General features: G+C 38.3%; 1 protein-coding gene across 1 annotated transcript in view; it reads left to right on the forward strand.

Annotated features, from left to right (window-relative positions):
* Positions 1–14,325, forward strand: part of Upf2 (UPF2 regulator of nonsense mediated mRNA decay) — a 101,230-nt gene extending 86,905 nt beyond the window's left edge. Inside the window, 6 exon segments of the mRNA XM_040755526.1 lie at positions 5,021–5,122; positions 5,361–5,459; positions 8,847–8,943; positions 8,946–9,013; positions 13,541–13,682; positions 14,201–14,325. Coding sequence (XP_040611460.1) covers positions 5,021–5,122; positions 5,361–5,459; positions 8,847–8,943; positions 8,946–9,013; positions 13,541–13,682; positions 14,201–14,325 — 633 coding nt within the window.
* The last annotated feature ends 3,876 nt before the right edge of the window (positions 14,326–18,201 follow it).

Below are 18,201 nucleotides of genomic sequence, written 5' to 3' on the forward strand. Positions count from 1 at the left end.
TACTTTGTGATGTGCTTGCCATGTAAAAAACAACAACAAAAACAGGCATTGTGGCACTTGCCTTTAATCCCAGCAGTTGGGAAGAATAATAATGAGGATAAAATTTGAACCAAAAATTGTTAGTTGTTTCCTGGCCCTTGTATACATCCAAATTACAAAATCATTATGATTCAGGACTTTTTGTGTTGAGTGCTTAAGGCAATTAGGAAAATGTGATAACTTAAAAGTATGATTTTCGGGCGTTGGTGGCGCACGCCTTTAATCCCAGCACTCGGGAGGCAGAGGCAGGCGGATCTCTGTGAGTTTGAGACTAGCCTGGTCTACCAAGCGAGTTCCAGGACAGCCTCCAAAGCCACAGAGTCTGTCTCGAAAAACCAAAAAAAAAAAAAAAAAAAAAAGTATGATTTTCATTCAACATTGGAAAAAACTTATAATTAATACTTAAGTATTTGAGGAAATTGAGTTTTAAAGTTTTGGTTTGAGTATGTGGAACCTAGATATTTAAAGAATATATGTAGTTTAGTGTTTAAAGGAATAATGATTATTCATAGAGTCTTAAAGTAGGTATTTTTAAAGCTCTATTTAGAATTAAAGAGAAAAGGGCCCAGTAATTTAATGTAATTAAGATTTTCTGCAGGTAGAAATGAAAATCTCCAAGACCATGTTTTCTTTAAGTTCTCTAGCTGTTAACAAACATCTGGTGTGATTTAACTACACAAATAGTTTTACTGATAGTTAGAAATGAATGATTGAGGAAAGCAGAAGAGTCAATATGTTGACTTTCATAATTGGCTAGTATTTATAGGCAGCAGGAATGTACTTTTAAATATTTATTTGCTACTGCTTTCTCTTTCAAACCTATAACTCCTTTAAAGTAGATAAAAATAAGCTGGAATATGTTTTCTGTAATTGGTTTCAGCATAATAGACAGGCATTATGTTGATTTATTTTCAAAATAAAATTCCCATAGAAAATTTCTGTTATATAAATTTAATTGGCTTCTTAAGTACTTTATATAACAAAGGGAAATGAGACAGCACTTCCTTTTAGATTTTGAAACTAATAATTATCTTTGGATTTTTTTTGTGTGCTACTAATTAGATGAACAAAGTCTAATGAATCTAAAACATCCTTGGTAAATATGAAATAGCTTTCTTATGTAAAGAATACAAGGTGTAATTTTCTTTTTAAATGCATTTCCCTGTTTTCTTAAAAATCTTTTTTTAAAGATTTATTTATTTAGTGTACATTGGGGTTTTACCTGCGTGTATGTCTGTATGGGGGTGTCAGACTCTCCTGGAACTGGAACTACAAACAGTTGTGAACATAAATGTGAGTGTTGGGAATTGAACCCAGATCCTTTAGAATAGTCAGTGCTCTTAACTGCTGAGCTATCTCTCCAGTCCCCATTTCTTTATTTAATTTTGTCTTTTGAAGGCTTTGTCACTTTAAATTGCTTGTGTTTCAAATCAAAGAAGGTAACATTGCACATGATATATCTCTGCTAGGGACATATGCAAACCTAATGTTTAATTGGAAGAGTTACATAGTTGTGTGAAAAGATGTGTTGACTTTGAAAAAAATGAGATTGGAATGCTTTTCTTTATCCTCCAAGGTCACTGTTCCCCACATCTATCCTGCAAATACAAGCAGAGAAATTAATTATTGAAGAAGAAAGATGTGTTGTGGAGTAACATATGCATATAACCTTGGGTTCAGTTCTTCAGTATCTCTCCCAACAAAGCTACTGTTCTGTTTTCATCTTGTTTCTCTTTATTTTTAATGTGTATGAGTGTTTTACTTACATGTGTGCATGCATGTATGTATGTATGTATGTATGCCGTGTATGCAGTGCCCCCAGGAGCCATAAGAGGGCATGGGAGGAGCCTTTTCAACTGGCACTACAGACCATTGTGAGCTGCCATGTGGGTAGGAACCAGACAAGGGTCCTCTGCAAGAATAGCAAGTGCTCCTAACCATTGGGCCATCTCTCAGGCCCATTTTGGTTCTTTTATGTCTTAGTACCTCCCAACCAGGAAATTTTCTCTTAATTATCAGCTATAAATCTCAAATAACTGTTGAAGATTAAGGAGATGATCTACTAAAACATAATTTTCTGCAACATTTATGTAATTTACCAAAGGAAAGTAGAAGATTCATTGTTAAAATAGCAATACTCACTGAACATTTGCTATTCTGTTCCCTGTCATACGTACTCTGTATGACTGTTTCTGTTTCTTATGAACACACTTGATATTAGTAAAAAACTAAGGTACAAATAGGTTAAGAAATGTGCCGACACTCTTAGAGTAGTAGCAGAGCCAGTGTACATCATGGGCGCTTTGCTTTTTGTTACATTGCTTCTCCTGCTTGCCTTGACAGCTCAGCTTTTGTGCTGTATATTGTTCACTTGTATTTCATGGGTGTCCTTGAACCAATCCTGAGATGCAGTTTTATTGACTGAGAAATAACGGGGGGTGTTAATTCATTTAGCTTAGTTTAATCTAGTTTTTTTAATAGGAAGGATCTTTTATAATTAATTGATTCATGGGAGGGGAGCTGGGAAGGGGCTCATTTGATAAAATGCTTGCCTTGCAAAATTCAAACACCTGAATTTTTATCTACAGCACCCACATAGGAGTCTGTAATCCCAGTTCTGAGGCTGAGATGAGATAATCCTGGAGGATTAATGACCACCCAATCTAACTAAATCAGTGAGCTCTAGATTCAGTGACAGACTGTGTCCCCTAAAATATATGTATACACACAACACACACATAAAAAACACACACACACAAACTAATTCAATTTCTTCAAGGGCAAATTTATTTTGTGTGTTTTTGATTGATTGATTGATTGCTTGCTTGCTTGTTTTTGAGACAGGGTCTCATGTATCCTAGTCTGTTCTTGAATTTACTGTGTACCTTAAGATGACCTTTGTCCTACTTTGGTTTTTGTTGTATCATCATAATCAAAAGCAACTTGAGAAGGAGGAAGGTGTAGTTCATGTTTTAGGTTGCAGACCTTCATTGAGGAAAGCCAAGACAGGAATCTGTATGCAGAAAGTAAAGCAGAGACTCAAGAATACTGCTTATTGGCTTGCCCGGTTGTTTTTTTGTTTTCATGTGCATTGGTGTTTTGCCTATGATTATGTCTGTGTGAGGATGTCAGATACTCTGGAACTGGAGTTACAGACAATTGTGAGCTGCCATAGGTACTGGAAATTGAACTCAGGACCTCTAGAAGAGAGCAGCTAGCACCCTTAACTGCTGAGCCATCTCTCTAGCCCTGCCCAGTTATTTTTTTAATATAAATCAAGATCACCTGCCTAGGGTGGCCTGGCTCATCCCACATCAGTTATTATTTAAGATAATGCTCCACACACGTGTCCACAGGTCAGTTATAAGCATATATACCATGCCTAGCTAAGAACATCACTTGTGAATTTAATTTTAAATTACAGAACTACCTTAAGTACTTGCATTTAGAAAATAAAGTTTGTTTTAAGATTTTTGAACTTTTAGCCGGGCGTTGGTGGCGCATGCCTTTAATCCCAGCACTCAGGAGGCAGAGGCAGGCGGATCTCTGTGAGTTCGAGGCCAGCCTGGTCTACAAAGTGAGTTCCAGGACAGCCTCCAAAGCCACAGAGAAATCCTGTCTCGAAAAACAAACAAACAAACAAAAAAAGATTTTTGAACTTTTATTATTTATTGGAGGTGGGTGGGTAGGTTTGGGTGCACATGTGTACTACAGCACTTGTTTGAAGGTCATAAGGCAGCTTGTAGGAGTCAATTCTTTCATTCCACTGTGTGTATTCCAGGGATCAAACCCAGGTCATCAGGCTTGGTGAAGAAAACTTTTACTTACTGGCCATTGTATTCTTTCTGCAATCTTAAAAACTTTACATATGTTTGTAGTAAGAATATACTTTTGGGACTTTAGAATTATTTTTACATATGTATTATTTTTATGTGTATACTAACAGTAGTACAAATTTAAGTTATTTTAGGAAGTATTTCTCACTTGGCACATTGAGAAGCAGCTGAGTTTAGCATAGTGGACTTAAAACTTTTTTTAACACCTAGTTATTGAGTGTATTATTTGTGATAACCTAGATAAAATGTATGTAATGATCAGGTTGGTGTTTATCAATTCTGCCTCAAACATTTATGACTCATATGGTTTAGAAGAAAATATGATATGCTTACAATATGAAATGTTAATGCTCTTATATAAAAAATGTTATCTTGTCACTTGTGCCAGTGTGAGTGGAGCTAAAGGGTATTGTGTTAAGTGAAATAAGCCAGGCACAGAAAGAATAGCGTATGTTTTCACTCATTTGAAGAAACTTAAAAAAAAAATGGATCTCATGTTTGAAAGTAATTTGTTGAGTAGCAATGGGTTCTTGGGCAAGTTTCTTAACTTTTCTGAGCTGCAGATTGGGTTTTTGTTTTGATTTTACTGTAAAAAAAATAGGAACAATAAAGTACAAGATAACTTTTCTTTTCTTTTCTTTTTTTCCCTTTGGTTTTTCGAGACAGGGTTTCTCTGTATTGCTTTGGAGGCTTGCCTGGAACTCGCTCTGTAGACCAGGCTGGCCTGGAACTCACAGAGATCCACCTGCCTCTGCCTCCCGAGTGCTGGGATTAAAGGCATGCGCCACCAACGCCCAGCTTCAGGATAACATTTCTAAACTAAAGTACCTTGCAAAACTTAGTGCTATATCATTGCTATTAACTGGTGATATTAAATTTGAGCTTTGTAGAATTAGATGAATATTAAGAAAAAAATAACAGTGAGAGATTTCTGTAGAGGAGAGAAATACTAAAGGTTCAGGAAATGTAATTCAAGTTTATGCAATAGCTCTGTGTTCTATTTGACCTGTGACTAGTTGTTAGTTTCTGGAATGGAGGAAGGAATTGCATTCTGACTTTGAGCAGACTCCATAAAAGGAGGCTTCGTAAGGCATGTAAAGTCATTCTTTCAAAGGGTCTTAATTGTGTATTGATGTTAATTTCAGGAGGGTTCTGATGATGATGATGAGGGAGAAGAAGAGGAAGAGGAAAATACAGATTACCTCACAGATTCCAACAAGGAGAATGAAACTGATGAAGAGAATGCTGTATGTATGACTGGATTTTTTTTTAATTGTGTAGTGTTTTGAGTATTTGAATTTTAGTCTGTGATTTAAGAAAAAATGGCTTTCTTGGGAAACTCACTTGCACTCAATTCTCTCCATTGGGTAACAAGTTCTTTTAACCTTCATTCTTTGGTTATCTTAACCACATCAGTATAGAAAGGCTCTGAATTATGAAGCATCACAGTGAAAATTTGTTCTTTATTGTCTTTGTTTTGATAAGGAGGTGATGATTAAAGGAGGTGGATTGAAACATGTTCCTTGTGTAGAAGATGAGGACTTCATTCAAGCTCTGGACAAAATGATGCTGGAAAACCTACAGGTATGAAATATTCTGTTTAAAGATTCTTTTGAACACAAAACATTGTAGCACACCAAATTCTGATTAATGTGAGAGTCTCTGTAAACAGCCATCTTGTAGCATATCTCCCTCATGTGCATAGGTTGTGACTGCCATCACATCCTGATTTGCAGTTGGGGGCAGGGAAATAAATGTAGTTAATGTAAGACTGGGAACAGTCATTTTAAGAGTGTGCACTACCTTTACTGAGGTTGATTCCAAACATCAGTGTTGGACAGCTAACAGGTACCTATGATTCCAGCACTGGGAGATCAATAAATCTTTGTGTCCAAAGCATTAATAAACTAGATTTGGGAGGTAGGCGGAGATAGGATTTCTCTGTGTGGCACTGGCTGTCCTGGAACTCACTCTGTAGATCAAGCTGGCCTTGAATTCAGAGATCCACCTGCCTCTCCTTCCCAAGTGCTGGGATTGAAGATGTGTACTACCACACCTAGCTAATAAGCTAGATTTTATCAAAACTCACAAGGCTGTTTGTTTTGATTTTGATATATAGTGCTGGAGATCAAACCCAGAACCTTGTGCATACTAGCCCCACTGAATTGCATTCTTAACCCTCCATATAGCAATTATCAAAATATCACAGTAATTTGGAATAATACATATTCTATAATTGGAAAGAAAATCCTTTGGGTTGTTTGCATCTGCTTATTAAATTACTGTCACTCTTTGGTGATATAACAGTGCATTTGTTGGAACATAGAGTTGGTCAGGAGCAAGCACTGGGGTAGGTTCAATTGAAGGGAAGAAGTGAAACTGTTCAATAGATAATTATTGATCAGTTTGTACTAGAAAGGGAAGAGAAATAGGGAGTGGCTAGGATAGGCCATAGAGCAAGTTGGTTTCTTGTTTTTGGTTTGTTTAAGATATTAAGTTGTTATATGCTGAGAAGAACTATGGATTTTACTAATGCACAGTTATTGAAGAGTTCAACATATCTCCATCTTTATCCCTCCTCAAAGTATTTGTTATTCTTCCTATATTTATTATTAATTTAGAATATCATTATATATATATATGGTCTAATACCAATTTGCTTCTTCTTTTAGATACTAAATATTTCTTTATATATCCAGATGTTTGGGGGGAGATGTTTGGATGGTTGTTTTTTGCTTTTGGGGTATTTTTTGTCTCCAATATAATATTTTCATTAATTATTTGGGAATTTCACTTAAACACTTGCTTCCCTTTCCTCCCAGGTCTACCCTCCCACCTTGTACTCCCTCCAAAAAAAACCCTAAAATCTAAAAAAGAAAAAAAAATCAAGTCCAATTTGTGTTGCCTATAAACTCATTAGCACATTGTCAAATTCCTAGTGGCCAGCCCCTTAAAGAAAACTGAATCCTTTCCCACCCACCCCAACAACCTTCCCCCTCCTGCCAGAGACCATCAACTGTTAGAGAGTTACACTTCAGCATCTTTCTCACGAGTTTTAAAGACTTTTCAATAACTGTCTGGACTGAGGTGTTTTGTTTTCTTTTTGAGGCAAGGTCCCACTAGGTACTCTCTCTGGCACTACAAATGTGTTATGTGTGCTTACTATAGTACAATTTGCTTGGTAATGGTTTGATTATGTGTGTATGTTAGCGTTATGTAAGAGAAACTCTGGAGGTACATAACCCATTGCTAATGCTGGTTGCATCTTCAGCTGAGGCAGAGAGAGGTAAGACAAAGGAATTAGTATAGACACAAATACAATTTTGTGTTTAAATATCTTACAAAGAGAATTGTTAATTTTGTAATCATTAATAATTTAAGAATGCAAGTCAAGATTTGCCTAACATAATACTTCATTTTTTTAAGTAAAAGGTCTTTATAAAACTGATGAATCTGGGACTACTTTAGACCAATTCTAATGAATTGTAACTTAGAAAACAAAAACTAATAAGACTGTCATTTTGCTTGCTTGGCAAGTCTCTTGACTATATGAAGCTCATATCAAAAGATGATTTAAGGATTAGAAGAGCAGTTTTGAGACTGTGAAAGGATTCAGTCTGCTCTGTTCATCAGTATGTAGATAGGAATTGTTAGCATGAATTTAGGATTCCCAGTTTTCTTTAAATACATTGTTTCAGGTCCCTGCTTTTGCACCTGTTCTTCTGCTTAATTTTTTTCTGTCTTTTCCAAATTGCTGTTTTACCATCTACTTGGAAGAAGTTACACTAAGTCTTTAATATTCTCTAATATCCCATTTCTGTTCATTCTTTAATGAAATTCCTGTACCTATCTACTCCTAGTTAGGCACAGCTAATCACCTCTATAAACTTTTACAAGCTTTCTGAAGGTAACTAGATAAATCTTCCCATACCTGCCGTGTGTGTGTGTGTGTGTGTGTGTGTGTGTGTGTGTGTGAGAGTGAGTGTGACTAAAATTAGACATTGTGTGTCTTCGTCTGTCACTCTTTGCATTATTTTTTGAACTTAGAGATTGGTTTAGACTATCTGGTCAGTGAGCCCCTGGGATCTTCCTGTGTCTGCCTAGCAGTGCTGGGACTACAAATACTACTATACCCAGCCTTTCATATAGGTGCTAGTGAGCCAAACTTAGTTCCTCATGCATGCATTGCATGCACTCTTAACTACTGAACCATCTCCCCAACCACTAGACTAAATCCTTTTACTCTTAATTACCTCCAAGTTTAACATCAATGAAGGTCCATGTAATTAATTGTTTGGAAAATTTATTGTAAATACTAAAATCAGTTGGTAATACAACCAAGAAATGAATGTGAATTGCTATAGATTTCATTTGTTCTAGAGTGTTTGTTGAGCACCTGTGTAAAGACTGCTTGTGCATGCTGGGGAAAGGGTGATAAGTCCTTGGTGTGGTAGAAGAGTCAGACTTCAGACACTGAGATTTTCTGATAATTACAAAAGCAGATGTGGGCTGTGAGAGTGAAAGGACAGAATGTTTTTGAAGAATTCAAATTTTTGGGACCTATAGTGCTGTGTACCTATGGGAGACTGATGCAGTGAGCAGAAACCAAATCCCATGGTTCCTTGGGGGTCAGACACAAAGGCTTTTTAGGTAGTGAGGAGAAATATTTCTTGGTTTCATTGTGTTTCAGAGTCTCTGGATCTTAGGGTTGTGTTTTAAAGAAACACCATGTTGGGGGGTGGGAGAGTACAGGCACTTGGGAGGCAGAGACAGGAGGATTTTTGTGAGTTCCAGGCCAGCCTGGTCTACAAAAGTGAGTTCCAGGAGAGCTGGGACTGTTATACAGAGAAACCTTGTCAAAAAAAAAAAAAAAAAAAAAAGGAAAAAAATACCATGTTGAATGAATTGTTTGCAGTTATATTTCTATGTGTTTCAGAATATTTATATACTTTTTAAATTTCTGTCTTGAAGCAGAGAAGTGGTGAATCTGTTAAAGTGCACCAACTTGATGTTGCTATTCCTTTGCATCTCAAAAGCCAGCTGAGGAAAGGGCCCCCACTCGGTGGGGGGAAGGAGAGACAGAATCTGCAGACACAATGCCATTTGTCATGTTAACAAGAAAAGGCAACAAACAGCAGGTAAGAAATGTCCACTGTGTAGTTAATTGTTGGTTTTCAGGTGTAAGAATTAATTCTGTTTAATAAATTCTAAGTTACCCTTTTCCTACAAAAAGGGATGGAAACTTAAAATATTCAGTGATAGAAATATTATCCATTATATGTATGGAAGATGCATTGATTGACTTTTACAGAATGGATGGATGTGTGTTCTTGGAAAATTCTAAGTGCATATGTATCTGTAAGAATATATAAATTCCTTGACTTTACATAGAAAACTATACAAAGAAGTTCAGGGTGGTGGTAGGGAAGAAGATATTGACTAACATTGCAAGAAAATCCTGAGCTGCCAAGGTTCTTCTTTAAATCTGTTATCTGACCCCATGCCTTCTCTTATATTCTTACTATACTCTTTCTTTTTCACATGTTACTTATGGTCTCTCAAAATCATTTTCCTGACTACTGTGCCATTACTTTAGGGATTCATGTGTGTTCACTTAGCAGATACTGAACATCAGCTTTGCGCCAGTAAGCATGTATATGTGTCTAGGTTCTAGGACTATAGTGACACATACGATGGAATGACTATCCTCATGGGTTTTATATCCTACTGAGATAATAAGACATGGTATACAAGAATAAAGGACAGCTCTCAGACACAGCTCTTGAATGCACATGTATGGGTTCTGTTTTTATATTTTATGGTTTTTGATATCAGGTTCATTTCTTCTTTTTTTTTTTTTTTTGGTTTTTCGAGACAGGGTTTCTCTGTATCATTTTGGAGGCTGTCCTGGAACTCACTCTGTAGACCAGGCTGGCCTCGAACTCACAGAGATCCGCCTGCCTCTGCCTCCCAAGTGCTGGGATTAAAGGCGTGCGCCACCAACGCCTGGCTCAGGTTCATTTCTAAAGTTGCTTAATTCATATAATAATTAACATTTTTCCATTTTAATAAGTAAAATAATGGTATATATTAGAATTAAATACTAGATTTTATAACATAAAGATAGCTATCACAGGTAGACAAGCCTAATACTTGGTTTTCATGATATCCACATAGCCATTTGGCACATTTGTTTTCATTCTAGGCCCTTTGTATAGAGCCTGTGTTAAGTAAGTTCTTCCTCTCTTGGAGCTTTCATTCTTGTTTAGGGAGGCATATAGTAAAGAAATTTAGTGTCAGCTTGAGGTAATGTGAGGGTAATAAAACAAGATGAGAAGAGATAATGAAAGGGATAGAGACCAGAAGACTTTAGTGATTGCCATCTGTGATAGAAAGAAGAGTCTGTATTCAGAGTAATGACACCAGCATAATGAGATGGCTCAGTGGGTACAGGTGACAGCCTGAGTTCAGAACCCACCTGGGAAGAGAACTGACTCCCAGAAATTGTCCTCTGACATACACACTCTCTATGTCTGTCTGTCTGTCTTACCTGTCTCACACACAGAGACAAATTGAATAAATAAATCTAACTAAAAAAGCAATCAAAGGTCTTCCTGAAGTTGGAGGCTGAAAGACCCTAGGAAAAGGATAATGGTAAGCAAAAAAATCTCTGAAAGATTTATTTAGCAGGGCTAGGTCTTAGTGAATGCTACCATTTGGCCTTGGATGTCTGCTTGTCTGTCACTTTGTCCTCCACAGCTTGCCTCCCTGCTATCCTTTCAGATTTAGCTCCTTCTGGATCCAGTAGCTGAGGCCCACTCTTGTCACTTAGAGGACAGAGGGCCACCTTCCACAATTCCCCAGGTCCTCCAAGGACAGCTCTGCAGCACTATCCTTAGTCACCAGTGCCAACAGATGGAACCCCAAGCAAAGATGCTGACTCCTGGAAGTAGCCCCTTCTTGAACCCATGGCTCAAAGTGGGCTGCTACCTAAATGCCCTCAGCCTTGTTCCAGAACCTAAAAACTCTGTCACACTGCAATATCCACCAAACTCTGCACCTTCCCAAGGAACTGGAGTGTATGCAAGTACTCAAACCTGGGAGTAGGCAAGATAGGGAGTCATTTAACTCCCTAGGCCCTGACTCCTGACCTCTAGGAGTATGACTGTAACTAGGGGCCTCAAATCCCAGAGATTGAACTTTTTCCCTAGACCTACTTAGTTTTTTGAGCTATACTTTTTTTTTTTTTTAAAGAAACTTAGTCATCACATTTTAGGTCTCCTTTATTCTCCTCTGTGACCTATGCCAATGACTTTTCTTGGCACAAAAAATGTCTGAAAAGGTCATTTAATTCTATCATCTTAAGGCATATCCAATGCACAAAGCCTTTACATGGTGGGGGATGCAAAGGGCAGTGTTTAGCAACTATATAAAATTAGGTATTTCTTGGTTCCCATTACTGCATAGCTACTCATGTCTTGGCATGTACCTTGGGTCCTGAGTTTTATTAACTGAAAGAAAGCTTAGAAACATCTTTTCTGAAGAAAAGCTATACAACAATAGTTTTCCCCTTTTGTTATATTCAGGTACACATAAAACCCTTTGTTATCAGCTTGCACGTGCCGTTTAGTCCGTATACAACTTGTAGGCTTTGAGATTAAATCAAGATATACCTTAAGGCTAGGCATGGTGATACACACCTATAATTCTCAGAGGTTGTAACAGGGTCATTAATTTGAGGGCCAATTTCAGGGAAATTATTTGAAAAAGCATCATGGTATTTTGTGGTCTGAATAAGTGTATTTTGTTGTGATTTTTGTTTTTTTTTATTTAACTTTTGAGTGTTAGCTTTCTGATGCAAAGGCTTTTCTTCAAGTGTGAAATTTGTTGCTGTATAGGAATGTTTAAATGTTCATTTCAGTGAAAGATATCTTTGTGTACTAGATTCCTGTTTAGAAAAACCTTGCTATGATGTCATCTGCAGAAAAATTGTATCAGTGAAGTGAGTTGGTGAAAAGAAGTAAAAGAAAAACTGTCAACAATTAATGTCTATATTTACATATTTATGAATTTGATCATTAAAGTATTTTAGCATAATAGCTCTGTTATATAATTCAGCATATTTTGTTTTTAAAAATAAAAAGTAAACTGTGCAGTGGTGGCACACACCTTTAGTCCCAGTCCTCAGGAAGCAGAGGCATATGGATCTCTTAAGTTCAAGGCCAACCTGGTGGTCTACAGAGTGAGTTGCAGGCTATATAGAGAAACCCTGTCTTGAAGGGGAAAAATTAGTAGGGGTTAGAGAAATGGCTCAGGCTCAACAGTTCAGTGTTTGTGATAAAATCATGAGGACTGGAGTTTGATTCCAACAAACCATAATCCTACAGACACCTGTAGCTTAGCTCTGAGGAATCCAGCATGCTTTTCTCTCCTTCACACAAGCAAATGTGCAAATAAAATGAATGATTAAAAAAATGCAAAGTAGCTGGGTGGTGGTGGCACACGCCTTTAATCCCAGCACTCAGGAGGCAGAGGCAGGTGGATCTCTGTGAGTTCGAGGCCAGGCTGGACCGACAGCCTCCAAAACAATACAGAGAAACCCTGTCTCGTAAAACCAAAAAAAAAAAAAAAAAATGCAAAGTATATTTATCATAATACTGGAAGACAAACCATTCTTTTGCAACCACTACCCATAAAGAATTATGATTTTTTACATGTTTTGACTAGAATAATTAGTACTTACTGTAACCTGAGACTCTATAGTATATGTATGTAGTTTTAAAATGCAGCTGTTATGATCCAGTTTAAAACACCTTTAGTCCCCCACTGTTACTGACACATGCTCCAGAAGCTCAGTGAGTGATCATGCCTTTGATCTAGAGTCATACATTAGGTCTCTTATGATAGTGCAACAGAGATTTTAGGTTAAATGCTTAGGTGGTTAGCATAGTTTATTTTAGAAATTTTCCATGGAACCGTGAGCCATAATTTTATAGATTTTTATCTAGGTTTGTCTGTCATATGCATTCCTAAGCTAGAAACATCTTGCTTAAAATAAGCATTCCAAGAAAGGGAACTGGTCTCTGGTCAGACGTTGCTTCAGTCTCATCTTCAAAACAAAGAAGTACTCAGAATGGAAGATGGGTCAGGTTTGCCCTATGTAGTTTGGCAGGCAGGCAGAAATGTAAGGAATGTGCCTCTCATTTTGCTTTACAAAAGCCTTTTAAAAGTTGTTCACATATCACGGGTCTGCAGGATGAAAAGTTGTCCTGTCTCTAGGCGTTTCCAGAGAACTACTATTCATGAAGTTAATTGAACTTAGTGACCTTCCGGTTCCCATCCGCTGCCAATAGGTTGTTTCTTCTTAAAATAATACAAGTATCATTTGGACAAATCTGATTTATAGTGAAGGATAGATTGGGGTATTGGGGTTTTTTTGTTTTTGTTTTTTTTGAGACAGGGTTTCTTTGTGCAGTCTTGGCTTTCCTAGAACTAACTGTGGCTTTGAACTCCCAGAGATCTACCTGACTCTGCTTCCCAAGAGCTGGGACTAAAGGCATGCACTACTGACCAGCCTAATAGTATTGTTTTCTAAACTAATATATTTAATTCTACTTAACTGTTTTATCAGTCTGTTTGTGATTCCAATGTTATTTTTCCTCCAGTTTAAGATTCTTAATGTGCCCATGTCATCCCAACTTGCTGCAAATCATTGGAACCAGCAACAAGCAGAACAAGAGGAAAGGATGAGAATGAAAAAGCTTACATTAGATATCAATGAACGACAAGAACAAGAAGATTATCAAGGTATAAAATAATTTATAGGGAGCTGGAGAGATGGTTCCCAGCAACCATATGGTGGCTCACAACCATCTATAATGAGATCTGGTGCCCTCTCCTGGTGTACAGGCAGAACACTGTATGCATAGTAAATAAATAAATCTTTTTTTAAAAAAAGATAGTGTATAAATTCATAATAATAATTTATGGGCCAGGAATAATGGCTTAAGCCATAGGCTTAAGGTGCCATCACTTTGGAGGCTGAGGCAGGAATATCACCAAACATTTGAGGACAGCTTAGACTGCATAGTAAGACCATCTGAAAAAGAAAGAAACCTGCTAACAATGGATACCAAATATCAAAATTGTTACTTACTTTACCTTTTCATGCTCTCAATACTTCATAATCATTAGCCTATGTAATATTCTTTTTTGAAAGTTGCTATGTACATATAAACGCCAATGAACTGGATCTCCCTGGTGTGTTTGTAGAAGTACATATTTACAAGAGCTAACAGCATTTTTCCCTTTGTTCCTAATCACAGAAATGTTGCAGTCTCTTGCACAGCGCCCAGCTCCAGCCAACACCAATCGTGAGCGGCGGCCTCGTTACCAACATCCAAAGGGAGCACCTAATGCAGATCTAATCTTTAAGACTGGTGGGAGGTAAACAGCCTTCACTTGCTTCTTCCTCACAAGGGTTTCTGTTAGTGTTTTTGTGAACAAATTGAGAGTTTGGGATTAGACTCAATACAGTTAATTTTATGGAAGCCTGTTATATCAATGCTAAACATACAAAATAGCTTAAGAGGTGATGAGAAATATTAGTTTCCAAGTCTCCTCCAAGCTCATTCCTTGTATCCTTTCTTTGTGAGAGTCATAACTCTTCAACTAACCTCTGTGGCCTATTTTATCTAAAACCACAGCTTTAAAAAATGAAAAAGAAATTCCTAACTTATCTATTGTTTTAGTTAGGGTTTCTATTGCTATGACAAACACCATGAACAAAAAGCATGTTGGAGAGAAAAAGAGTTTATTCAGCTTACACTTCCACGTTGCTGTTCACCAAAGGAAGTCAGGACAGAACTCCAACAGGATAGGATCCTGGAGGCAGGAGCTGATGCAGAGGTCATGGAGGAGTGCTGCTTACTGGCTTGCTCCCCAAGGCTTGCTCAGCCTGCTTCCTTTTAGAACCCAGGACCAGCAGTCCAGAGATGATACCACTTACAATGGGCTGGACGCCCCCCCATTGACCAGTAATTTAGAGGCTCTGATGACTTTGACTTGTGTGAAGTTGACACACAAAACCAGCAAGTACATCTGACCCCTTATTGACTTGACACACAAACACATCACTATTAAGCCACAGCCCTTCCTTTCTTATCCATCCCCAAGATCTCACATTGAAAACATAAATCTCTCTAAAAGTTCTATAATCTTTAGAAAGGCATTAAAAGTTCAGTCTCTTTAAAATATCAACTCTTTCTAAAAATCCAAAATCTTCTAAAAGGTTCAAAGTCTTTAGCTGTGGGTTCCTGTAAAATCAAAATTATACTTTCTTACTTCAAGAGGGAAGAACCAGGGCAGAGTCACAAACCAAAGCAAAACCAAACTCCAGCTGTGTGACCAATACAAAAATCCAATGTGTGGGCTCAACTCCTGGTCTTCTGGACTCCTCCGAAGGCCTTGTTCACTTCCTGTGCTTTGTCCTCTGCAGCACACTCAGCTTGTCCTCTCCACCGTGGCTGACTCCACTCCACTGCTGCTGCAACCTCTCATAGGCTCTTTTCAGGGTGCCAAGCCTCAGCTTGTCTTCACGACCCCTTCATTCCCGGGCTTCACCTTCACTAATGGCCTCTCCTGGCTTCTTATAGTGCCAAGCCTCAGCTTGTCTTCACGACCCCTTCATTCCTGGGCTCCACCTTCACTAATGGCCTCTCCTGGCTTCTCATAGTGCCGAGGCTCAGCTGCTTTCCATGACACCTTCATGCCTTAAAACCAGCACCACCTGGGTGACTCTCAACATTACCAGGTTCCTGCTAGCTCCAGGAACAATCGTGGCCATCTCTGGAACACAGCTTCTGTGTGTAGACTCTGAGGAAACTCTTCCCAGAAGATTTTACCTTAGTGAAGCTAATCTCTTCTTAATCACTGATAAGTTTTCACCTCCAGCTGACCAGCATCAAGTATCCCAGCAAACCAAAGGTTTTTCCTTTAGTAGTTCTGGTATCTTGTTAATCACAGCTGACTCCAGCCCCAGCTAACCAGAACCACAGAATGTTAAATCCAAATAGCAAATAGCCCTGTTGGAGTCTTTAAACTTCCCTCTGAAATTTCACAAACCAAGCCTCCATCTTCTGCACTGCCCTCAATATTATCTTCCAAGTTCCCACAGACCATCCCACTGGGCTCTCAACACTCATTGGCTTCTCTAGCCCAAAGTTCTAAAGTCCTTCCAAAGTCCTCCCAAAAACATGGTTAGGTCTGTCACAGCAATACCCTACTATACAGGTACCAATGTGTCTTAGGGTTTCTGTTGCTGCAACAAAATACCATGACCAAAAAGCAAGTTGGGGGAAAAAAAGGTTTTATTTGGCTTATACTTCCATATTGCTGTTCATAACAAAAGGAAGTCAAGACACAAACTCAAGCAGAATAGAAACCTGGAGGCAGGAGCTGATGCAGAGACCACGGAGGGGTGCTACTTACTGGCTTGCTCCTCATGGCTTGCTCAGCCTGCTTTCTTATAGAACCCAGGACCACCTGCTCAGGGACAACCTCCCTCAATGGACTGGGCCCTCCCCCATAAATCATTAATTAGGAAAATGCCTTACAGCCCCATTTTATGGAGGCAATTTCTCAATTGAATTTCCCTCCTTTCGATAACTCTAGCTTGTATGTCAAGTTGACACATGACTAGCCAACATATCCATCATCTTCAAGAATGTCCCTTTGAGCCTATCATAGTGGCACATGCTTATCCTAGTACTTGGCCAGGCAGAAACAGGTGTTATTTCTGGGAGTTCAAGGCTTGCTAGATCATAGCAAGTTCCAGGCCAGCCAGGGATATATAAGACCCTGTCTCTAAAAGGGCAGGGTCGGGTGGCATGTGGCAGGAGAGTGTTTGGCTTAGTGGTTAGGAGTACTCTTTCTGAGGACTTGAGTTTGGTTGTGCAGCTTACAACCATCTGTAACTCCAGTTCATTCCTCAGATCAGGCATGCACATGGTACATATATGTATATACACATAGGCAAAACATTCACATAAAATCTTTTTAAAGGTTCTCTGTAAAGTATAATGGATGCTTTAGAAGGCAAGCCTGTAAATAAGAGGTGCTGAGCTTTTTGGAGTACAAAGTGCTCTCTGGCTTTAAATTTTAAATTCTAAGTGAAGAAATGTAGTTATTTGGGAAAAAAGAAACAGGATGAAATCTTCTGGTGGTTTGGGTCCTATTTATTTTCTTTAGTTTTCACTTCAAGTTAACAGTGATAAAAGAATGTGGCATCAACAGGTGTCTTAAGAGTGTTGTAGGAAGGGGTAAGTTGACATGTTTTTAAAGTCAGTTCCTAATATTCATGACAGTACATGTAAGTTAAATGAAATTTCTTTGTGGATGTGCAGCATTTTTGCCTGGGGATTTGATAGGCATTATCAAGAGTTGATAGGAATGTAAAGTAACAGCCCTTTAGAAAATTACAGGCATTTACCTTGAATGAGGTAAGATGCTGTAAGTAAAACTATTTTCTAAGTTTTTCTGTAGTGCAGACCATGTTGCTTTCTGCTCTGATAGTGTTGAAAACTGACACTGTGGTGTCTTCAGCAAGTGTTGATACTGATGTCTGAATGCTTCAGTTTCACATGGATTATTCCAGTGCTTTTCAAATTTTGATGATGCACATCAATTATTTAATGAAATGCATCTTGCCTATCCTTATTGTTTTGAGACTGGGTATTGCTATGCTGTCTAGATTGATTTAAGTAATCCCAAGCTTAGTTCTCCCATCTGGTTTACAACTTTTATTATATATCCCCTTATGTTCAAGCGCATGCTCACACACACATTGCTGGTGCTAAACCCCCAGCCCATTTTTTTGTTTGTTGGTTGGTTGGTTTGATTTGGTTTGATTTGGTTTGGTTTGGGATAGAATCTCCCTATGTATAGCTCAGGAAGGCCTTCAATTCATAAATCCGGTACACAGACTGGGATTATGTTGTTCCACCACACTCCATGTAGGAACTTCTTTGTAGTGAGAGATCTAAAATGAATATGGTTGTACAAATTACAGTACACAAGACTGGGATGAGATAGGTAATTTTATTGGGGAGAAATCACTTACATGAGAAACTGATAACCCAGGATCAGCACTCCGAGGATCCAAGCTCGGCTCCCTCCGTGACCCGACTGGAACCCCAATCGAGAGCAAGCCTGTCCCTGACTCCAGATCAAATCCCACACGTATGCACCTGTGACCACGCCCAAACAGGCATGGTCAGCGCCACAGGTGCGTCTGATAGATCTCTCACTACACTTCTTGATTATATAT

The sequence above is a fragment of the Mesocricetus auratus genome, unplaced genomic scaffold (assembly GCF_017639785.1).
Source record: "Mesocricetus auratus isolate SY011 unplaced genomic scaffold, BCM_Maur_2.0 Super-Scaffold_100013, whole genome shotgun sequence".
NCBI classification, from domain to species: Eukaryota; Metazoa; Chordata; class Mammalia; order Rodentia; family Cricetidae; genus Mesocricetus; species Mesocricetus auratus.